The sequence below is a fragment of the Oratosquilla oratoria genome, chromosome 23, assembly GCF_046742065.1.
Source record: "Oratosquilla oratoria isolate Oo_2021 chromosome 23, ASM4674206v1, whole genome shotgun sequence".
In the NCBI taxonomy this organism is placed as follows: domain Eukaryota; kingdom Metazoa; phylum Arthropoda; class Malacostraca; order Stomatopoda; family Squillidae; genus Oratosquilla; species Oratosquilla oratoria.
This window is the reverse complement of record NC_134799.1, coordinates 12,176,433-12,198,932: the sequence shown is the minus strand read 5'-3', so window position 1 is coordinate 12,198,932 and position 22,500 is coordinate 12,176,433. Positions and strand designations below refer to the sequence as shown.

Sequence of the window (22,500 nt, the reverse complement as noted above, 5' to 3'; positions counted from 1 at the left end):
TCTTCCTCAAGATATGATTCGGTTTGACTATTTACTTTCAGCTTGACTTTTCAATATCTTTCCATCACAACCTCAGTTAGTTCTTCTTGGGCTTCAATGTCCTCCAGTGCCCAGCGAAGAAAGATTGCGTGGAGATCGGGAGTCGGCACAGACAGCACCTTCCTGTGGAACCTGGTCCAGCAGGGTTCGTCTGGGTGCGTCAGGAACCGGGTGGCGTGCCACCGAAGAATCACTCCCAAAAGCGAAAGAGGCACGATGGCAACGAGGAGGAGGACGACGTCCAAAGCGACTCCTCCTCGGCCTTCCTCGATCGCGATGTGTGCAATTGTGGCGCCGATGGCGAACAGGTGAAATGAGACACCTGACGCCAGCATCCCAAAGAAGTGGGGGTAATTACGACCACCGACGCAAATGCCCAGCATATAGCAGTGGTGGTCGTAATCCTGCACACATACGTGGCACGTTTCACAATGCCTGATCTTTCCAATCTTCTCGATGTTGCAAATGTGGCAGTATGGTCCATCTTGTGCATTCTCTTCCTCTGTGACTGTCTTATTCCAGGGCCCTCTTCCTGGGTCCCTGGCGATGAGGAGAGAGAAGAATCCTGAGGCGAAGGCCAGGAGCTCGTCCATTTGGATCAGGACAAGCAGAGAAGTGTCGATCCAAAAGGTTCCTTGTCCCACGACGAAGAGGAGAGCGACGATCCAGAAAGACGCGAAGAGAAGTCCTCGAACTGCGTATCCAAAAGGTGATGCCATCAAATCCCGCGAAGAGTCTCCCGACAACTTCGAGGAGGACGGTGGGAGAGGCATACGACCCCGAAGAACAGGAAAGGTAAAGACAGATTGACGAACATGAAAACTCGAGTTCCTCTTTCGGGTCCTTTTGACCTCCAGTGTACCTCCAACTTCAAATATTAGCAGAAATGCCAAAATGTACATATGCAAACTGTATATATATATAGGAATACTTGCCTACATATGTATTCTATTTACATGTATATATCTATGTATGTACATATACATTCCTTTGGGTTCTTTTAACTAAAGACCTCCAGTGTACCTCCAACTTCAAATATCAACAGAAATTTCAAAATGTACATATGCATACCGTATGTATAGTAATACTTGCCCACATACACAGTGTAGTTGCATGTGTATACTTGTATATATACAGGGTGTCGTATACATACTGTATGTATAGGAATACCTTCCTACATACATATTGCAGTTACATGTGTATATTTATGTATATGTATACACAGGGTGTCATATACATACTGTATGTATAGGAATAATTCCCTACATATATGATGTAGTTGCATGTGTACAGTATATTTATGAGGAAGAGCTAAAACACGCAGTTCCAAAAACACACAGTTCCAGTTATACCATCATCGCCATTGGCATGGAAAAGAGGCCCATCTGAGGCTCAAAGTTGGCCAAATAATTAAGAAAGAAAATTTGATTGCAGGTCCACTGTCAGAGGGCAGTCTCTCATCGTAAAAAAAAAGGCGATTTATGAACTTACAAGATACTGAAAGATGAATAACACTTGAGGAATGATGACTTGTACCGGAAAACATTGATCAAAACGCAGGATTTTCATGCAAAGCGTCTGCCGTGATGGAAATATTTTTAGACACAGAAATATTTTTTGAAAATGTTGTACTATTCAGTCAAGCTCTGAGAAGCACTTCAAGGGAAACATATTTAATGATACAAAGTAGCGAGTGTCAGCTTCTAAGAAAAGGGAAACTTCCCTCAGCTGAATGAAGTCCTCTGGTGCTTTCCAGAAAGAAGACCAAGCACCCGGCACTGCAGTGGTCGGCGAAAGCCTGTGTTTATCCTTGAAGGTTATTGGAGTCTTTATTCTGTAACAAAGTGCACACACACACACACACACACACACACACACACACACACACACACACACACACACACACACACACACACACACACACACACACACACACACACACACACACACACACACACACACACACACACACACACACACACACAAACACACACGGTACAGTGGTACCGTTCGCCACCTCTACTCCAACGGTTCGAGTTCGATTCCCGCCCAGGACTAAAATATTTATCTGTCGATCACGAGTTCAGCACACGATCCAAAACAATGGTGAATCGCATACATACATATACCAAAGGGATTACAAAGGAGGAGCATGCCGACAGGAGACCCTTTGGTCCATAACTAGGTCGGATGCGAAAAAATGATGATAATGATAAATAAACAGATGATAATAATAATAATATAAATAATAAATCAAATAAATAAATAGGTGAAGTTGAAAAATAGTAAATGGGCAGATAAATAATAATCAAATAAATGATAATAAACAGACACGGAATAACAAATAATATAAAATAGATGGCAGACATTACAGCATCTTGCTTAGGTATTTATCTAAACGAATATTAAAGCTTCGAACTTAACCACATTGCACTGCTTCTGCAGGAAGTTTATTGCATTCATTAACCACACAGTAGGCGAAGTTGTTTCTACCCACTTCCAAATTAAATCTATTTCATGACAATTTGAGACCATTATTTCTTATCGGATTCTCATTCAGTGTGAAAATTTTGTCACTTTAGACGAAAAATCCTTTCCCCTGTATAAGAGGGGTGGCCTAACCAAGGGTGTCCCACCTATCCCACACCCGTTGTCCCCTTTTCTCTTTCTCTTTGTTGCCCCTCCTCCTGGACGAAAGGGGCACCACCCGTGTCCCTCATCGACTGCTCAGGTCAGGAACAACACGAGTCGCCCCTAAGCCACGGCAAGGCCCGGCAGCCGAGGCCCTCCGCCCCATTACATGACGATCGACCCTCACCTCCTTATGCACTCCAGAATTTACAGAGCAGATAAGAGAAAATCTCATCAACCCGCATCAGTTCGCCGTCCATTCGTAACCATTATTCTCTCAAACCTATCTCGTACTCTCTCCCTTTCCCGCTCTACAGACCCAAGGTCAAATTCATCCCACACTCGGCCTCCCTGTGAGTCTACTTCATCCACCTTTGCCTTCCATACTCTTTTTGCCAGCATTTTCAATCATTCTTACCACAGAAAAAAATCCCAGTATCCTTTCATGGTATAGAATTACATTATATTGCCGTTCGTATAGATTTATAATAAAATGAGAAGTTAATAGTTACCCATCTAATTTTATCGTTTTCTATTATGCGTGTAACAAGTAAAAAAGAGAACGGTGTCACTCGGCAAGCTTTCGAATCGCAAAAATTTGACGCAGCCCGAAGGGATTTCTGCATCGTATTCATTTTTTTTTTGTGTGCAATTGTTAGGGTAGAAATGTTAATGGATCGAAGAGCAGTGATGTAGACTTCAGGGTCATGCGAGGACAAGTGGCCCCTACCCTCAAGCCTTATACGTGCCTACCGAAATGAGTCATCTAGAAAAAACAAAACAAAACGAGTGGTTGGCCTAGTACATTCAGCTGATGTACTAAAAACAAAAAATATACTCAAATTTTGTTATCAGTTAATTACAACCACTAACCTTTTAAATCATTGTCATGAAATGTATACACACATGGAACCCCAAGTACCACACACCCTTCACACTACATTTCATAAGCCCCACCAACAGAGCAAAAAAGCACACCAGCAGCATACTACTCAAACATCTACAGCAACCTACCACCAATACAACATAAAGCATTCACACACAAACAGATGCACTCAAGCACTGAACAAGCCCCTGAAGGCAGACCACCCAACTCATTACTCCAACAACCACCAAACATAAGCCCCGCAGATAACCCATCTGATAATCACACTAGCATGCTTGCACACAGGACACCATCCAGTATTAAAACAGTACAGACACAGAATAGGCACAACATACAAAACATCTCGCACTACAATTCTTCACACAAACAATCCCTAAACATATCTTCTATGACTTGTATGGACCTGCCTAGAGGCTGTTGCCAATTATCTGAAAAAATAAATAAATAAATAAATAAAGAGACCAGATGCAATTAATGGATTAACTGAATGATTGATCCTATTGCTGTTGAAAGCCATTGCAACTTAGTGTTTATTTTCTTCCCTCTTCATAATTACGGTAGCCAAGGTAAATAGGAAACACTTGACGGATAGGAGTGGGATGGGTGGAGGTGGATGCATCCCTTGGATGGCTACTTCCTTTATGAGGGGGAAGCCTACTGGTCTATGTATGTGTGTGTCTATTTACATTTTTTCTTATTGATTTTCAGATCTATGATGGGCGAGTTGATATTCAAGTATAAAAAATATAGCCCAGGAATGTTGGTTTCTTTTCCAATGGAAGGCAGGTTTGGCCATTTGTATGGTCTTTATGGAAGACCTCCATTGTTATTACCAGTATAAGTAAGGGTGGGTATTCTTAGCATCAATAGTTACAATATTGAGCTATTGCTGTTAAGTCATTTTCATAGGTGAGCACTTTGGCATTATGTTCTGGATATGGTGTTAGATTACTTTAAGTTGAATAATTCAGGTTAATTCCCTTCATGGGACTATGTTAAGTCTTAGTTCCAAACTTGTTATCCTGGGTTACTCTGCACTGCCTGCCAGCATTTGTTAGAAATTTAAGTGTGCTTGTGGAGTGGCTCTCCTTAAATCCATATTGGTTTGGGGCATAGTGGTAAATTTAGGTTTTTACCTGCAATCAACTTCAATATGGACAGTAATGATATTGATCTGTAATGCATCTAGTTTGTGGTTTTAGATTTTGATATGGGAATTTCATGTGCTCTTTTTCCAGATTGCTGGAAATTTGTACAACCAGTAGTGGTTGAGAGTATCTCTGGGAGAAATCTTACGCCACGTCCACATGGTTGAACACTGTCTATCAAGCACAAGGGGCCTGTCTATGGGCACCTTTAGTAGGCAAACCATCAAACTGCCCATTTCCAGCACTATTAGAGGGCATTGGGTGGAAGTTTGACGTCACTGAAACACAAGGTAAGGTGCAGGCAAACCCACTCAGTACAGTTAGGACATGATGTCCACACTAAGTACATGCGGGTCTCAACAAGACACAGCGACATTAATCGACCTGTATAGAGCATGCAAACATTTATGGAATGTATGGTGTGACACTATGGCGATTGTACTGCACAAGCCCACTCTCACAACTTCTGCTTACAGCACCACCATATACAAGTCAGCCATGTAGACACCTTCACAGGCATAGTCTGGAGACTGCCTGGTTAGGGTACAGCCTGCCAGTCACAGCTCAACCATGTGGACGTGGCATTAGGATTAATGTCTGGTTTGTATTATGCAAGTCAGTTTATATCACTGGTTTGCACAAGGTAAGGAGCATTCTGGTTAACTTTCCTTGTGAGCAGGTGGAGTAAAGAAGGCTGAACCAAGACCTTTGTTCCATTCCAAATACATCAACAACCTCCAAGGGTTTTAGATGGAGGCAAGGATGTCAAGGTTTTAAAAACACAGGAAGATGGCAGATTGATCCCACCAGACCACCTTGTGCAGGTATTCACCCTTGGTCCCTCTATACAGAGAGGTAAATACAGTTCTTTCCAAATATCTATGGAAGGGGCTACAGTCACTCATAAATTGCAGGTTTCTAGCCTGTCATCAATTAGGGGCATTTACCTGGGAACACATTGCTTCATTTGCATGCCTAAAGGATGTCAAATTATTTTCCTTATAGGTGCAGATAAGTGGAATTGCTTCTGTGTTATAGCCCAAGCTCACATACTTGTGCCCAAATCTAAATGATAATTGGAAATCAATTACATTGGTATAAAAGATTTGAGAATAGATGGGGCCCAATGAGCATTGCTCCTTTCCTGCATACTAGTCAGGTAAATACACTATGCCAGTCTCCATGCAGCCACTTTCCAAACATTTTCAATTTACTTGTCCCAGCGTCCATGAATTCTGTGGGCACCCCCATTTGTCTCCTCAATCGAGGCTTGTCTGTATTCCATGAAATAAGACAAAAGGTAAACAAACAACTCTTGCCTTGCTCCTTTCTCCTTTTATTTACATACAGTATGCATGTTTTGCCTCGTCAAATAAAACCAGTTGGTAAACAAAGACTCTTTTGTATACTGCAATTCCAACCTGAGGAACAAAACCATTTACACCTGACTAGTTAACAAGTTTATTGGAAATGTGCTCGGTACATCAAGACGTCACACAACCTTTGCTAAACAAATGGAAAGTCTGAGACAACACATGCAACATATAACATTAAGCATTTTCCCTTTACATGGAATAGTTTGCGTGAGAGGATCGACAGTTTTGACTAATTGCCTTTCTTGGTCTTTGGTAAACAAAGCAGTTGCTACTGGAATTTCATCTAACCCCTATTTAGGTAATTACTGGGATGGAAAGCTCTACAAGAGATAATTTACCCACAGTGTCCAGATAAAAAACCAATTCTTATAGATAAAGGTAGGTAAGCAACTGCAGGCACCTCAAATGGGATCTATCTGAACACTATATTTCACCTTTGCAACAAAGGGAAATAGATGAAATGGCAGTTGTTTACATCCCTGAAATAAGTGGCGGCTTCCAAAAATAAGCTGCAATCTAATATTTTAGCAATCTGTTGAGGAATATGTCAAAACCCAAATACCACTTCTGTTGGCCTCCATAATTATCAATTTGAAATTATTAGATGAAGGTGATTTATCTTTGATTTGACATTTCATCTTATGAAGCTTTAGATAGGTTTAATTATTGCCCATGGAGGACCATGGAAGACCTGGAATGCATTAGCCGACAGGAACTTATGGTCCTCCAATTAGATAGGAGTTCAGCAAGGATGCCTGTAGTTCTTGCCAGCGTATTTGGCATTGGATCCAAGCTCCTCTTCAATACGAAGGATCTGGTTGTACTTGGCCAGACGTTCAGATCGGCAAGGTGCACCAGTCTTGATCTGTCCTGTGCAGAGACCTACGACCAAGTCAGCAATAAAGCAATCTTCAGTCTCACCAGACCTGGTTTTGGGGAGAAAGAAAATCCATGTAACAGCAGCACCTCTTAAAGGTGTACGAGACTGGAAAATTGAAAGCTTTACTCCTGTATACAGAGGAAAAGTCCTCTGGAAAAAATTGCTATCATATACCTTATCTATACATCAAGGCCTTCTTCCACCCTTAGAAAGGAGGTAGCCAACTTTAAAGGCACCACATCCACTCCTACCCTTTATTCCTCAATTTAGCTCCTCATGGATAAGAGATTACACACAAATTGTTAAACCTGTTCATTTTGGTAGTTTCCTCTGCCATTTAAAAAGAATTCTGTAATCAAAATATTGGCCCTTCCTCTATTGGATGGTACATAAACTTCGACTATGTCACCAACTCGTCTTACCCTATGGCAACCCCCCTCAGGTGTTTAAAATTACCAAAATACTATGTTGGACAAGTTGGGTGCCAGGTGGGTGCCAACCTCCATTATTCTATATACCAAGACTCTTCATGAGGTTTCTTCCTTTTTATTTTGGCTCCAGCTCCTTGTGAATGAAGGGTCCTCCCTATCCCCACCCACTCACTGCCTGGTTCAGAGGCAATGCAGCATGACCACAATTAGCAGGGCCAACAACTCCATTACAAGAATGAAAAAGCCTTTTGGTAGCAGTGTATATCTGTCACTCACCTGTGGGAAACCATGGTGCCCCAGCCATTCCTCTTGGCGAGAAGGTGAGCCTCAATAGATTCTGTGACTGTTCCAATCTGGTTAACCTTGAGGAGAAGGCAGTTGCAAGCCTTCTTGTCTACTGCCATATGAATACGCTTGGGATTGGTCACAGTCAGGTCATCACCAACAATCTGGATATCGGTAGCACCAGTGAACTTGCTCCAGTTGTCCCAGTCATCCTGTAAGTGGAGATAGCTTTAAGTTGGATTGGTTTATGTTGAATTGGTTCACACATTGATTAAAGTAATAATATAGTACAATCATAGCTTAAAAATCTGCTTTGACATACCTGGTCGAATGGATCCTCAATGGAGGTAATTGGGAATTCCCTCACAAACTCCTGGTACATCTGGCAGAGTTGTTCACCACTGATCTTCTGTGACCCATCATTGTTGGCAGTCTTGAAGTCGAGATCGTAGGTATTTTCGCCCTTGTAGAACTCTGAAGCAGCCACATCCATACCAATTTCAATCCTACCAGTGTAACCAGCCTTCTCGATAGCCTCCTGAATGAGGTTCAAAGCATCCTTATTGTTCAAGATGTTTGGAGCGAAGCCACCCTCATCACCAACAGCAGTGGCATCCAGACCAAAGCGTCCCTTGATCACAGCCTTCAGGTGGTGGTAGGTCTCTGAACCCATGCGCATGGCCTCAGTGAAGGAAGAGGCACCAGTGGGCAGGATCATGAACTCCTGCATGGCCAACTTGTTGCCAGCATGAGAACCACCATTGATCACATTGAAGGCTGGGACAGGCAGGATCACATCACCAAAGCCAGCAATATTGGCAATATGTCTGAAAAAATTAAAAAGAATCCGAATTATATTCCTTGTACAGGAAGGACGGGAGAGGACAGGAGACGGGTGAATGGAGAATGGTTGTATATGGATGATGTTGTGATGCATGAGGTGGAATGGGCAGGGGGATGGGGGGCGAGGTAGTATGTGTGAGCAAAATTTGACGCAGCCCGAAGGGATTTCTCCCCGTCCTCTCCTTTTATGCATGGGGGGACGGAAAGGGGGGGGTCGCCGATTTAATGAAGCAGCCTTGCTGTGGATGTGCTGTGTCTTGTGACACTGCTTCTGACCCAGGGCAGTGGACAAGGTGCAGGGATGACCCATCATCCAGGAGGTGCTAAGATAAGAGGGAGGGTGGAGGGGTGTGGAGTGTTTTCAGGGATGGAATGGGTGGGAATGTTTTTATGCCTTTTCCTTTTTGGCTACCTCCCTTGTAAGGGGTAAAAAGCCTTGATATATGTAGATATGTACAAGGGTGTTAGCAAATGGTTAGCACATTCTATTTTGATTTAATCTTGCTGGTTTTTCAGGCTCTACATTGTAGTTAGGTCACTAAATTAATCCACTTATATTACCACCAAAAGTACTTTCAAATTTCTTCAACAATTCAAAATCAATGTTGATCTATAACTCAGGAGGTTGATATTTGTATTGTATTTCATCACTGGAAAGTATTTCTCCCCATCTTCAATGTTACTGCATGAAGGGATGGAGAGGGGGTCACCTATTAAATGAAGCAGCCTTGCTGTGGATGTGCCATGTCTTACTGCATTGCTTCTGACCCAGGGAGGGCAATGGGCAAGATGGAGGGATGACCTGTCATCCAAGAGAAGCCAAGATGAGGGAGGGAAGGAGGGGTGGTGAATGGGGGTGGAACAGGTGGGGATGAAATGGGTGAAAGTGGAATTATGTCTTGACTTTGGCTACCTCCATTTGTGAGGGGGGGAAAAGCCATTAGTACATGTATTTCATCAATGATAATGTTGCATTGACAGAAGGTGAAAGTTGGGAAGAGGGTATGACGTATATCAGGCAACATTATTTGTAACCATCACTCCCAGGGTTTTCCTCCAAACTTGTAGCTTCATTTCCCATTTACGGCCTTTGTAATTTCTATCACTCCTAATCTTTACCAATTTCCTAAGCAAGCCTAAAGATTCTAGATAATTTTCTACACAACTTGTCCCTTCCCTAATACAACACCCCCAACCCCAATCCAAGTTCAATTCTTACATTGCCCTACAGAAAAAAAATCTGCCATGTTCCAAGGTGTCATAGAAGTCAAATGAAAGTTGACAGAGCTAAAACCCTAATTCCAAGTAAACATGACCATTTTGTTTCGAGGCAGTTGTCTTCCATCCCACAACCTTGTCGACCCACAAGCGGTCTCATGGGGACACGCTTGCACCCATCTGACTGTGTTGGGTCGACCAAAGCTTCATTGAGGTCAGAGGGTGGAACAAAGCTTCTTTGAGGAAACATGTGCAATACCCACCCCATACATTCCATCTTGGTGACTCAGCAGCTTGAGAACGTTTTGCGTCTGACTTCCCAGGCATCGACAACGACCTTGCGCAAAGATATACAAGCTGGACTGAATCACCAAAGATGCAGACTGCCTCAAACCATCACACTGCAATCCTAGCTCATTGCCTCCATTGAGGTCTCCCCCTCCCCCTTCTTCACAAGTAGACTACCTTGGGGGACAACTTGAAAGACAGTCATCACCTCCCTTGCCTTCTCCCCACCTCCTTTTCTTGAAATTAGTGAGCCATTACCAAGGATGCCCAATTTCAAATTCTAAATAAAACCACTATACTCTCCATTAGTTTGCCTTCCAACCAGCCCTAACATTTGGCACTATGTGGAGCCCGGACTACTACCCAACACTTGTATTATCTACTACAAATTTCTCTAGGGTTTCAGGGAATAGTCAAGTCAAACACTGGGCACAATTACAGTACACACCTGTAGAGGGGAAGGCCAAGCTCAGCAGCACCAGCCTTGCAGACAGCCAGGGACACACCAAGGATAGCATTGGCACCAAAACGACTCTTGTTGTCAGTGCCGTCCAGCTTGATCATGAAGTCATCAATTTCACGCTGCTGGGTTACCTTGAGTCCCTGTAAGATCATACAAACAATGAGAAATGTTGCTACAATACAAGATTCTATCTTGTGCCATCACCTCCAACTCCCCACCCCATCACTAGTGAAAACTATCCATATCCATCCTTCACCACCAATCTAAAAGTAAAATGATATATTAGGATGCAATTTTTTTGTCAATCATCTGTGACCTGCCATGTATTTGGACTATTCCTCTTCTCCCATGGTTCCATGCACCCATCTGGAAAACTTGTCCTTAACACATCTTGCCTTTTCCAGTTTCATGCAATCATCTGCCATTACTTTGACACCATACATGGAACCATACATGAATTTGAGTCTAGGTATGTTAGAAAATTAGAGAACAGGAGATGGGATCCAACGAGTATTGCTCCTTTCCTGTATACCACAATTAGGTAAATACAAGAAATCCTCTCCTGACTCCATTCACTCCTACCATGGCTTTGAATATTGCTACATTTTCATTCTTCTTATTCTGGCAACAACAACAAGCCTTTCTTCAAAGTTCTAACAGCTAGACCTGGAATCATTTTAGCCCCCCTTTGAATTTTCTTAAATTTTATCTGTATGGCAGCTAAACTACTAGAGCATACTCCAACTAGAAAAAACTATTCACGACCAAAACTCGGATCAAGTTTTAGTAACAGTTTTTCATAAATAATTGACAGTCCATACTTTCACCCATTTCCAATACTTTGATTCACAATGATTAGATCACACGCCAGAATGATGAACAGCTATCAGCCACCCAGGCTTACATGTGTGCAGGTAACACACTCAACAGCGCAATGGTAACTTTCTCAAGTGCTGCTACAGTGGTCAGAGTTTGAATCCCACCCAGGGCTGAAATAATTTCAGTATTGCTGTGCTGCAAGTCATTACTCCAACTCTTAAGGGTGGGGAATTGGGGGTGTGCATGTGTGTAAGGTCACAGCAGTACTTGAAGACAAGTCATACACAAGCTCTAAGCTCTCTTCCGGAGGGTAGCTGTCGATCACGAGTCCAACACGACAATCCAAGATTATGGTGAATCACATATTTATGTACCAGTGATTGTGATTGTGTGTGCACATAACATGCACAAGTGTTCATGAAGGATTAGTAAAATCCAAGTGCTACAGTAAGCTGATGGTACTTTGGCAAGCATTCGAGACTACTAGTCATGAACGTACATAATTCATCCAATTTACTTAAATTCTGTGCACAGTTGCATCACTGCACACGCTGATGCACAAGATGAGTTGCAGTGTCCATGTGCATGCACATTAATATCAAAGTTACTTTCACAACCCAGAGTTACTTTTGAATATATGCTACATCATTAATGATAATTTATAACAGGGCACCCATAGCACCATAGAAGCTGGTAAATCTATGTCCTTCCATGCATCTTTTTAGGAAGAGATTCTATGGTCCACTGTACTAGCATATTGAAGGAAACTGCAATGACATTACTGTTAATTTGTGGTACTTGTTTAAGGGGTTCAAAATACTCAATGATGGGAGCTTTCAAATAATATAAGAATTGCAAGCAAGACTTGCATTATTTCCCCATCCCCAATCAACGTGGACATTTAGCTCAGCTTTCAATAATCCACCTTCTACATGCAGATCTGCACAAGGCACAGTGTGGACAGCTGAAGCTCTGTTGTTGACAATGAATTTTAATTGGACAACAGTGTACCATTTCATTGCTCTGGGCTTGAGGGGGCAGGACTGGATGTGGGTGGTCATCAGCCGGCCCAGATTCACATCTAAAGTTTGCTCCATATGTGTCTAACGTTCTTTGTGGTAAAATCCTTCTTTCCACACACTCGAACCCATTGCTTACATTTTCAAAGTCCAAATGTGGTTTGGTAAATTGGATCCAAGTAACATCATTCACATGTAGTCTATCCTCAATGTCACTGTGCCAATCTATAGCAGCAGTGTTTAGTGGATGGTATTTTGAAAAGTTAAACAAGGTCAGATCACATCAAAATACCAAATGAACAAGGATGTTAATCTCCAAAATATCTATTCCATCATTCTTTCACATTCCTTCCACATAATTTCACTATTATGCTGATGGTTAGTGATAGTGGCGCTTTGGTGGCGTCTCCTTGTTTCCACCTTTGAGAATTGGCACCACACTTGCACTTCTCCAATCAAGCAGCACAATGCTTCATCCAATGAACATGTAACAAGATTGTGGATCTCACCCACTAGTTGTTCCCGACATTCTTTAAGTATTCAGTTTGAGATGCCATCAGGTCCTGAAGCTTTAGTCACATCCAATGATCCTAAGAGATTGAGAGCTCTTCCCTCACTTCTACATTCTTCTGCTAAATTTTTGTGTGACGCCATAGCAATGTTTGTTTCCATGTATAGAAACTGTGAGGATCACTACTGTGTACAGTGTGTGTGTGTGTGTACAGTGTGTGTGTGTGTGTGTGTGTACAGTGTGTGTGTGTGTGTGTGTGTGTGTGTGTGTGTGTGTGTGTGTGTGTACAGTGTGTGTGTGTGTGTACAGTGTGTGTGTGTGTGTGTGTGTGTGTGTGTGTGTGTGTGTGTGTGTGTGTGTGTGTGTGTGTACAGTGTGTGTGTGTGTGTGTGTGTGTGTACAGTGTGTGTGTGTGTGTGTGTGTGTGTGTGTGTGTGTGTGTGTGTGTGTGTGTGTGTGTGTGTGTGTGTGTGTGTGTGTGTGTGTGTGTGTGTGTGCGCGCGCATTACCCATGGATTGGACTATATACGTCCTCTGAGCCCTCATCCAGGAGGGTAATAGCTGTCGATCACGAATCCAACACGTGACCCAAGACCGTGGCAAATCAAAAGGAATACAAAATTAAACAAATGTTTGGTCAAGTTACAATGACCACTCCCCCCCCTTACCCAACTTCCCGCCAAAATTTCAAATACTCACGCTCTTGATCAGCTCGGGTCCCAGGGTGTTGTTGACATGGCCGACGGCGTTGAAGACGGACTTGCCCATGTATATCTTCTTGTCGCCATCACGCATCTCCAGGGCTTCATGGACGCCTGTAGATGCCCCGGAAGGCACGGCGGCGCGGAAAAGACCCTTGCTCGTGTACAGGTCCACCTCCACGGTGGGGTTGCCACGGGAGTCGAAGATGGAACGCGCAAACACTTTGGTAACCGACATCTTGCTGACTATGGCTTGCCTGATTCTGCGTAAGGGAAAAAAGAGGACAATTAGTACAAATTTCCACCTACCATAGCATAGAAGTACATTCTACCCGTTTCTGCATGGCAGACGACCATACAAAAATTATACAAGCCGATTCCAACAATGTTATGACAAAAGCTGAAATATTGCCAGCAGTTCGCTAGAAAAGTGCACGTTTTCTTTTTTACTTTTATAATTCCCGGCCAATGATTACTCGTGACCCAAGGAAAAATGTACGCTGAAAAGTGTACAATTCCGAGCCACCCATTCTGATCAAACTTGATTCTATGGGCGTTAGTAGTTCAACGACCGTGGAGCGTTAGTTTCACCAGTCCGAAACTTCAGACTAGGCCGGCTGAAACCCGTTCCGTGGAACCAGTGCTGGTCTATTTAAAGCAACACGGTTTGTCACAGGTGACGCCAGTACAAGTTAGCAGCCCAGCATCACCTCAACACCAAACTGAGGGTTTTCAAATTAAACTGCTTTCGAATTACTCAACCACATTTGGCATGGATCCATGCACATTTTCAAATGCCTTTTTTCACTAGTCAATCGTGTTTTGACGCATCTTTGTTAATACAAAATTTATTTAGTAAACGATAAAGGGGTTCACGGCTCGTAACTACCAAAGAAAGTAATTATCTTATTATCGGAGCAACATCCAAGTTAAATGACCGTAATTAATTATCCCACCTAGAAACCTATACAAGCTCGATCATTCACGTAGTTTAATTGGGCTAACAACCACCAATTAGTATAGAATTGATTATAGATTTCAGACTTCATTCACAACCAAAGCCATTCCAACATACCCAATAAAACTTCACATCCAATTCACCATACACAAGATCCCGAGTTCCCAGACAGGACTGTGTTAACACAAACTACAATACAATACAATCAACCTTAATTCAGCCTCAAGCACTATCTGAACGATGTATGTATTTAATAAATTAGAAGGATCCTACCGCCTTCACTCAAGGGTTCCTTGTCCAGTAGGAAATAAGTTTCAACGTTCTTTTAACTACGAGATTGAATTCTATTCAGCTGAACTTCCCCACCCAAATCTTGTCGACAGTTCTCAAATAGTACAGATAACCCCCACTTCCCACAAAAATCAAGTTCAACAACCTCAGCCAACGGAAAAAAGTGTCCTCCCTGCCCTTGAAGATCGGCGCGCTGCACGGCGGCGGCGTCCAAGGCATTGATCAGCTGAGCCAAGCAGGGTTACCAACATTTCCAAGTTTTTCGGTTCGATTAAACCCATCTGGATGGAAGTAGACTTCCTCGAGTATAACGCCAACGTAATATAGTAAACACAAGCTAATTGTTCAAAACAGTTATATTAGAAACAGCTTTGTGCGTTCACGAGGAATATTACCAAGCCGGGAGTTGCAAAGCCTGCTTGCCGGCAACGGCACGTTTCAACTGCCAACAGCCCCCCCCCCCTCTCCTCCAACTGCACTGCCCGGTTATGCTAACATGAATCACGCGAAATTCAAATATGAAGCCGTGAAATGCATACGCGCTCCCACTCTGTATCACTACGTAACCACGGCTACAGTCACCACCCAAACCGACTAGCTCCAAATAAGGTCTTCAATCCAAATTCCGTATGCGATCCAGACAGGCGCCGACTAGACAATCAGATTCCATAGAGATTCTATAACGGCAGGATATGCGCCATACGAGGTCTCCGTCTACCTACTCTTATTGCAGCCACTAAAGTGCAACGATAATCCCTTTCACACATGTACAATAGGTGTGTGCGTGGAGGGGGGGGGGCATGCGTGAAAGTTGACCAATGACGGGTATCATGAATTTCATTTTCTTGCGCGGTTCCATTATCCAACTTCCAGCGAATGGCTTAGTTACTGCAACATGTGCATGTCGATGCCTACACAACTCAATACATGCATAAAAAAAAGAGCAAAAACCAAATTACCCAGGGGTAACAATGCAAAGGTCACATCAGTATGGCCGTGGTAAAAAAAAAAATCATAATCCCGACTTTTAACACTACTATTTTACACATGTTAAGAAATATCTGAACAAAAATTGTACGAATTCAACCCAACCTCAAACACCTCAACGATGCGTCAACCACAAATATGCAGGCCCCCACCATTACGGTGTGAAAATAACAATCAGCTTATCTAACGATACATTCACTCCGTTCAACTCCCGCAATGTACAGTTTGGTACGACAATTTGTGGAGCGGAAGCCCCTTTATGTGGAAAACCCCTCCTGGCAACAACGACGAAGACTACACGTGCCTACTTGTCAAACTCGAGTTACTCGGGGAGGGGAGGGGGGCTTAGATAATATTCACACCGATGCCAAATTATCAGTATGCAATGTCACTGCACGATAAACTCAATGCAAGATAAACCCGCGGAAGTACGAGCCCAATGCAAGATAACCCCACGGAAGGTCAAACCCAATGCACGTTTAACCCGATACATCGGCCTCAAAATAAGCAGTTGTCGGTCTGGCTGTTCATTCAGATAATGTGGCTATCGTGAACTCTCATCACACCCTATGAAATATCAAGTCAACAGTGAACAGACATCTTCAGACCACCCAGGTAGCATTCTTATGACAGTAGACTTATCTGAGAATTAGATAATCCACTCCCACCCCTCCTCTATCTCGTTTACTAAATCTACTTCGTAGACGCGATACGTGTGTGCGTGTGCGTGTGTGTGTGTGTGTGTGTAACTGTGGGCGTCCGTTTGTGTGTATCCATGTATACATGCGAGTGCAAGAACCTATGCACGCCTGTGTACGTGTTCGCATGTGCACACGCGCCTACGTGTCCGCATGCGAGCCACTGCTTGTGCGCGTGTGCATACGTCTACGCGTTCACGTACAAGTGTATTCACCTTGGTCTATGGATCACGTGTTGGACTCGTGATCGACGGCTATTTCCCTCCCGGAAGAGCTCAGAGCTCGTATGACCGATCTATGGGTAATGCTATGACCTTTCTCTCACACACACACCCAACTCCCCGCCCACGAGAGTCAGAGTAACGACCCGAGGCACAGCGATACCGAAATAATTTCGGCCCTGGGCAGGATTCGAACTGGGTACTGCAAGCACTATCGTACTTCCCAGTCCAGCGCTCTACCAAGTGCCACCGAGTCGGTGTACGTAGAAGTGTGTGTAAGCGCGAGTGCGCACGAACACCAATCATACCATTAATCATTACTGCGATAAGAGTGCGTCAGAATCGGACACGAGAATACTACGATCCACATCGAGGAGAGGTATTCCAGGCATTCACCATCGATTGAATACCAGCCAGTGAAATCGCAGCGAAAGACCTAAACAGAGAAAAAGTCCCTTTCACTTTCATGACGTTACCCGACCTATACCACCGCCTACAGCACCGAAGTAGGATCCCCCCCCCACCCCCAGCCTCCTACAGAAAACGGGCGAGGTCACCGAGGTCGCAAGACGACTTCGTCCTTCCACGCCCTTGAACAGGCACCAATCGATATGTCGCGCGAGCGCGCTCCAGACTCGCTCCTTTACTTCTCCGATAAGGATTACATAACTCCCACGTCAACACCCCCAAACCTTCGTAGGCATATATACACGTCCCGGCAACATTTTCCAGGGGATATGGAAGGGGGCCGGAGGACTTGTTCGAAAGCCTTCCAGGAGAGAAGCAAACTCACGTACCCCTGCAAAGCCATGCAACTCCCCCCGCACCCCCTAGTCTCAATCTTCAACACATAGGTATGGCCACTTCCTGCCGGTTCAATATCGATACGGCACCCAAGCTTAAGCCATGCACAAGACAGTCACGGAACCTAAGTGCCCTTTACTCAAACTGTCACTTTGCTTCTTTCCCTCTGTACTGCACACAGGACAAACCGCCAACGGGAAAAACCGTTACACATTTCTCCATGCATCCGGCCACAAGCACAGGCAGGTATCAGCAAGCCGGCAGCACCTCTCAAAAGCAATGTTCAAATTCCACAAAAACACTGGGCCGAGGCCGGATATGCCGTTGCAAATACATTCGTCTTTAACAAAACAAAACGTTATAAGAACCCTGGTCTAGGGGTCGGCAAAGCGAGACCATGAAATAACAAATGACGACGACTTACACGTACCGACTCTGGCGGAAGGGTGACGACCACTGTGCAACGATAGTATGGCGTCCTCCGGTTTTATACCCACCCTGCCTCCCTCCCGCCAACTACTTCACCACCACCACCCCTTCCCCTCCCACTCCCTCCTCTCTCCCTCACACCCTACTCTCTCTCCATTCTTCCTTCTCCAAATTCTACCCTATCCCCTTCCTTCTCTCACTTCCCCCCAGCAATCCTCTCCACCTATCATGAAGTTCTCCGCCACAGCACATGCGGCTGCGCCCCCCCCCCCAGCACTCTCTAAGCCTTGGCAAGGTCATTCAAAGTGACACAGGAGTCCGATGCAGCATCTATCGGTAGTGGCAGGAAGGAGAGAATGGGAGGGAGAGGGGGGGGGCAGGGTGTCAAGCACAGCAGAACTCATTGATGGCACATCGATGCAGCACACACAAATCCTCATTGGCCCTAACGGAAATATTCGTTTTCAACCGACGCTTGCACAGGGACAGCTTCCAAGGATTCCCTGCTACGAAAGCGAGGGGAAGGGGGGGTCTCAAGCACATGCTCCCCCCTACCCTCCCCCCCTCCCCCCCCGGTTTCCCGCCATCACCTCGGTCCCGCCCTTCTTGCAAGCAGACAGACCCCCGCGCGCGCCGTCGCATCACGCCGGTATGGGGGGGGGGGGAGTGCGTGCGTCCATGCACTAGAGGGCAAAGCGTTTGCCTTCAAGCCTTGTTACTATGTTGGGAGACTCGAGTCCCGCCCGCAGCAACAGGCCCCCAGGCGAAACGGCCAAAAAGACGCGCTTTCAAGCACATGAACGAACGTAGTGTGTGTGGGGGCACGTTGAAAAAAGAAAAGGCTATTTTGGGCTCCCCACGTACCCGAATCCCTCGACCTTGTTCCAAGGTCAACCGGCACATCGTCACGTGAATGGTGCTACCGCGGCGGTTCCGCTGTTCTCCTGTTGGGAGACGTAGGCCACACCCCCAAAATGAACAGGACTGTTCTCTCAAGGTTATCATGTCATGGCAAGACACAGCAGCATCTTGCGTCACATGCTTACCAACCCCTTCTTACACAATCGATACAAATTAATGCGCGTGCGTGCGTGCGTGCGAGCGTCGCACACAAATGCAAAGTATTGGAAACGTGTCCTAGCTCAAAGACCATCGTCCAATTAATAGGTGGGAAGCGAGTCGATTACAACTGCGAGAATTAAAAAAAAAAATCCAAAGAGTGCTAAGGAAATGTCACATCAAAATTTGGGGAGGAGGGTCAGGAGCTAATGAACAAAACTCGTTTTTCACTACAAAGATGATGACGACCCGCCCAAAAAAATTGGAATATACAGCAGTGGTAGACCCCCCCACACACACACACAAAGTGAAATGCAAACAAAATCAGAACAGTTACAACCAAAAGTATTCTCAACCTTGGAGTAAGTTGTACGAGAAGACTGGATGCCCTGGCGCACTCATCAATGAAGGATCGAAGAGAGAGAAAAAGACTAATTGATTGAGGTGTTCTGAGCACTGATGGGGTGGACAAGGGTAACAGGCAATGTATCGATTCAAGACAGGCATGCACCAAGATGTCAGACAAGTCCACGAGTTCGGAGGGCGTGGAAAAAAAAGATGCATAAACCATGGAACAACCACAAGAAATGATACAGCATAAACTAGAGCCATAAATGAATTTAAAACGAGGAACGACAATTTGAGAACAAGCGAATGTAATATATATATTATATATATATTATATTATATATATATATATAGACACACACACACATTTATGTACAGATCCGTGAACTTCTGGTATTGCATAGATGAAATAACAAGTAGGAACCATACATTCATTTAAAAACCAATCACGACATCTGGCTGGTGTGACTGGAACCTAAGATCTTAGCATCCCTACCGCGTGCGTGCGCGCGCGCTCACACACACACACACACACACACACACACACACACACACACACACACACACACACACACACACGCACGCACACACAGTCCGCACTCGCTTGCGTCATCCCCTTTACAATAAAACTTTATATCTAAGACATGGTTCAACATCAACCGATTGATAGTTTGCATTATAATCTATCTTATTCACACATCATTTACATACAACATCTACCTTTAAGGATGAGGTGGGGGCGTGACTGGTGTAGAAAGGTGAAAGGGTGGGGCAATGGGGGTGGAGGGCGAAAGAAGGTGAGAGGGTTGGTGGGGACCAAAGGAGGGGGAGAAATGGTGGTGGTGGGAAGGGAGAGAGGAGAGGAGAGGGAGGGTGGAGTGAGGGAGTTGGGGGGAGAAAGGGTGGGGTTGGGGGAGGGGGCGAAAAGGACGACCGCAGGGTGGGGTGCGATGGAGTTAAAAGGGGAGACGTGTGGAGGCATGGGGGAGAGATTGGGGGAGGGTGTTGCGAAAGGGGGGGGGGGCGAGAGAAGTGTGAAAGGCGAGGCCGAGGAAAAGGGAAAGAGGAGGAAAGGCTGGGCAGAAGGGAAAGAGGTGAGGCTGATAAGGTATTGCAACGAGGTTGGGTGAGAGGGACGAATGGTGGGTCTGAGGTAGAAGGGAGATGAAAGGAGTGCGGCATACTACAGGTAGTGGAGGAGGGGGGTAGACCAGGGACAGGGAAGAGGAGACGGAAATAAGCAAATAAATGGCAGATGAATACTAGGCTTACGCAAGGTACAACTGAGCAACAGTTCTCAAAAACATTGACCCTTCCAATATAAAGAACTTTTTCTTGCAAGCAAAAACCCTCCGTTTGTGTGTGTGTGTGTGTGTGTGTGTGTGTGTGTGTGTGTGTGTGTGTGTGTGTGTGTGTGTGTGTGTGTGTGTGTGTGTGTGTGTGTGTGTGTGTGTGTGTGTGTGTGTGTGTGTGTGTGTGTGTGAATGCCAACTTCACCCACGTGAAGGGTAACTGACCCCTGTGCAACCCGGGGGGGGGTATCTAATCTCCACCCGTGAGACTTCAGCTCAATGCACTATTGTATACAAGTTAATTAAAAGTGAAATGTTCTTTCCACTGCACAGCAATAAAAATATGTTTTCTGTTGAAATGTGAAGGTCAGTGACACTGCAAAAATCCCTTTCCCTTCTGGATGTCGTACAAAGAAAAATGAAAACAAATACCACACGATGTTAATACAAGAAGTGAAAGTTATAGCTTAGAAAAAAAAAAAAAAAAAAAAAATCCCAGACCCATTTTTCTTGATCTGGTACACCTTCCTTAAACCAGCAAAGCTTTAACTGGTAAAATGATGTAAGAAAATTTTACTTAATTTTCAACCACTTGGATGTTGATTTTCCTTTATCCTGGCTTGTGCCAGGCAATTGCATGCACTTCTGCAAAGCCCCTCTACCTGTAGAGTGAAAGTCGAAGCCTACCTCAGACTACTTCCACATTGGAAAAAACTCCCTTCATCTCCATTATGTTCCCAAGTAAACAAAATTTTGTTATTACTATTACTGTGGGGATGAAATGGGTGGGAGTGAACTTGTACCTTTGACTTTGACTACCTATCTTGTAAGGAGGGAAAAACCCTTTTGGTACATGCATGTACTATTACTGTCACCATTAGATGGAACGAGACAGGCAAGTGGGGAGAATGTAGACACTAATTTGCTGTGAGGCAACCCACACACAAGTTAGTTAACGGCAAAATAGATGTCTATATACTTTGAAAATTTAGACAAAATAGAACAATAGTTAAGTTGGCTAATAAAAACTAAACCAGTTTAATGTTATGCACAAGTAAAATAACATGTGCTCAATCTTTATGCCATTTCCTGCAATTGTGGGGAGTTTGGTACTAGGGAGTAAATAGTCACCTCCAGGAACTAGGTCAGGGTATTGCCTTACACAAATGTAGAACTTGGTTAGTTATAGTTTGCAATCATTTTTTTTTTTTTTTTAGATATGTCATTGCAGCTGTCTTACAATGACTTCCTCCCCCACACCAAAGAAAAGAATATTACAAAAACAGAAACATGATATGCCATATGACCCTGCACTTTCCAAAGGTCAATAACCCAAGAAAGTAAAATTTTAAAAAATCTAACCTTTCATAGGCTTTGAAAACATGCATTGCATCAAGAAAGACTGACAACCATAGAATCAAAATATCCACACAATTAGAGTACCAGTAAATTCAATACACAAAAAGTGTGACAAGGTCATACTATTAAAAGTTCTACATACCAATTACACAGTAGACTGGTTACATGACAATGGTTTTCCACACAATACCTCCATTATCTTTTTTTCCAACAATTTAAAAATAACTACGACGAATTCCTAATTACAAACTGATCACTTCAGTTCTAAGAATTGGTAAACTAAATAATTGACAACGTAACTACAATGTTGAATATTAACAAAAGTGCTGCCCCACATGCCATTTTTAGATCAAGTAAAGCAAGATTTGCATTAGTCCTTTCAGACTCCAAAATAACAAAGTTCAGCAGAAAAAGAAATGTATCAACACATAATAAATTGGAAAACAGCGTTGTCAGCAAAATTAAATGAAACTAAAAATATGCCACAAAGTAGGGTTTGGCCGTTTCTGGACCTCC

General features: G+C 44.0%; 1 protein-coding gene across 3 annotated transcripts in view; it reads right to left on the bottom strand.

Annotated features, from left to right (window-relative positions):
* Positions 1–6,019: 6,019 nt before the first annotated feature.
* The window catches only part of Eno (alpha-enolase), a 17,959-nt gene continuing 1,478 nt past the window's right edge, over positions 6,020–22,500 (bottom strand). Inside the window, exons 1-6 of one of the 3 annotated variants that reach the window (XM_076206703.1) lie at positions 17,922–18,008; positions 13,537–13,801; positions 10,474–10,628; positions 7,999–8,503; positions 7,668–7,888; positions 6,020–7,006 (exon numbers count right to left, since the gene is read on the bottom strand). In XM_076206703.1, coding sequence (XP_076062818.1) covers positions 6,823–7,006; positions 7,668–7,888; positions 7,999–8,503; positions 10,474–10,628; positions 13,537–13,776 — 1,305 coding nt within the window. In that variant the 5' untranslated portion in view covers positions 13,777–13,801; positions 17,922–18,008 and the 3' untranslated portion in view covers positions 6,020–6,822. Of the gene's footprint in view, positions 7,007–7,667; positions 7,889–7,998; positions 8,504–10,473; positions 10,629–13,536; positions 13,802–17,921; positions 18,009–22,500 lie in introns of those variants that run through there. The other 2 variants (XM_076206702.1, XM_076206701.1) reach the window with 2 other exon arrangements.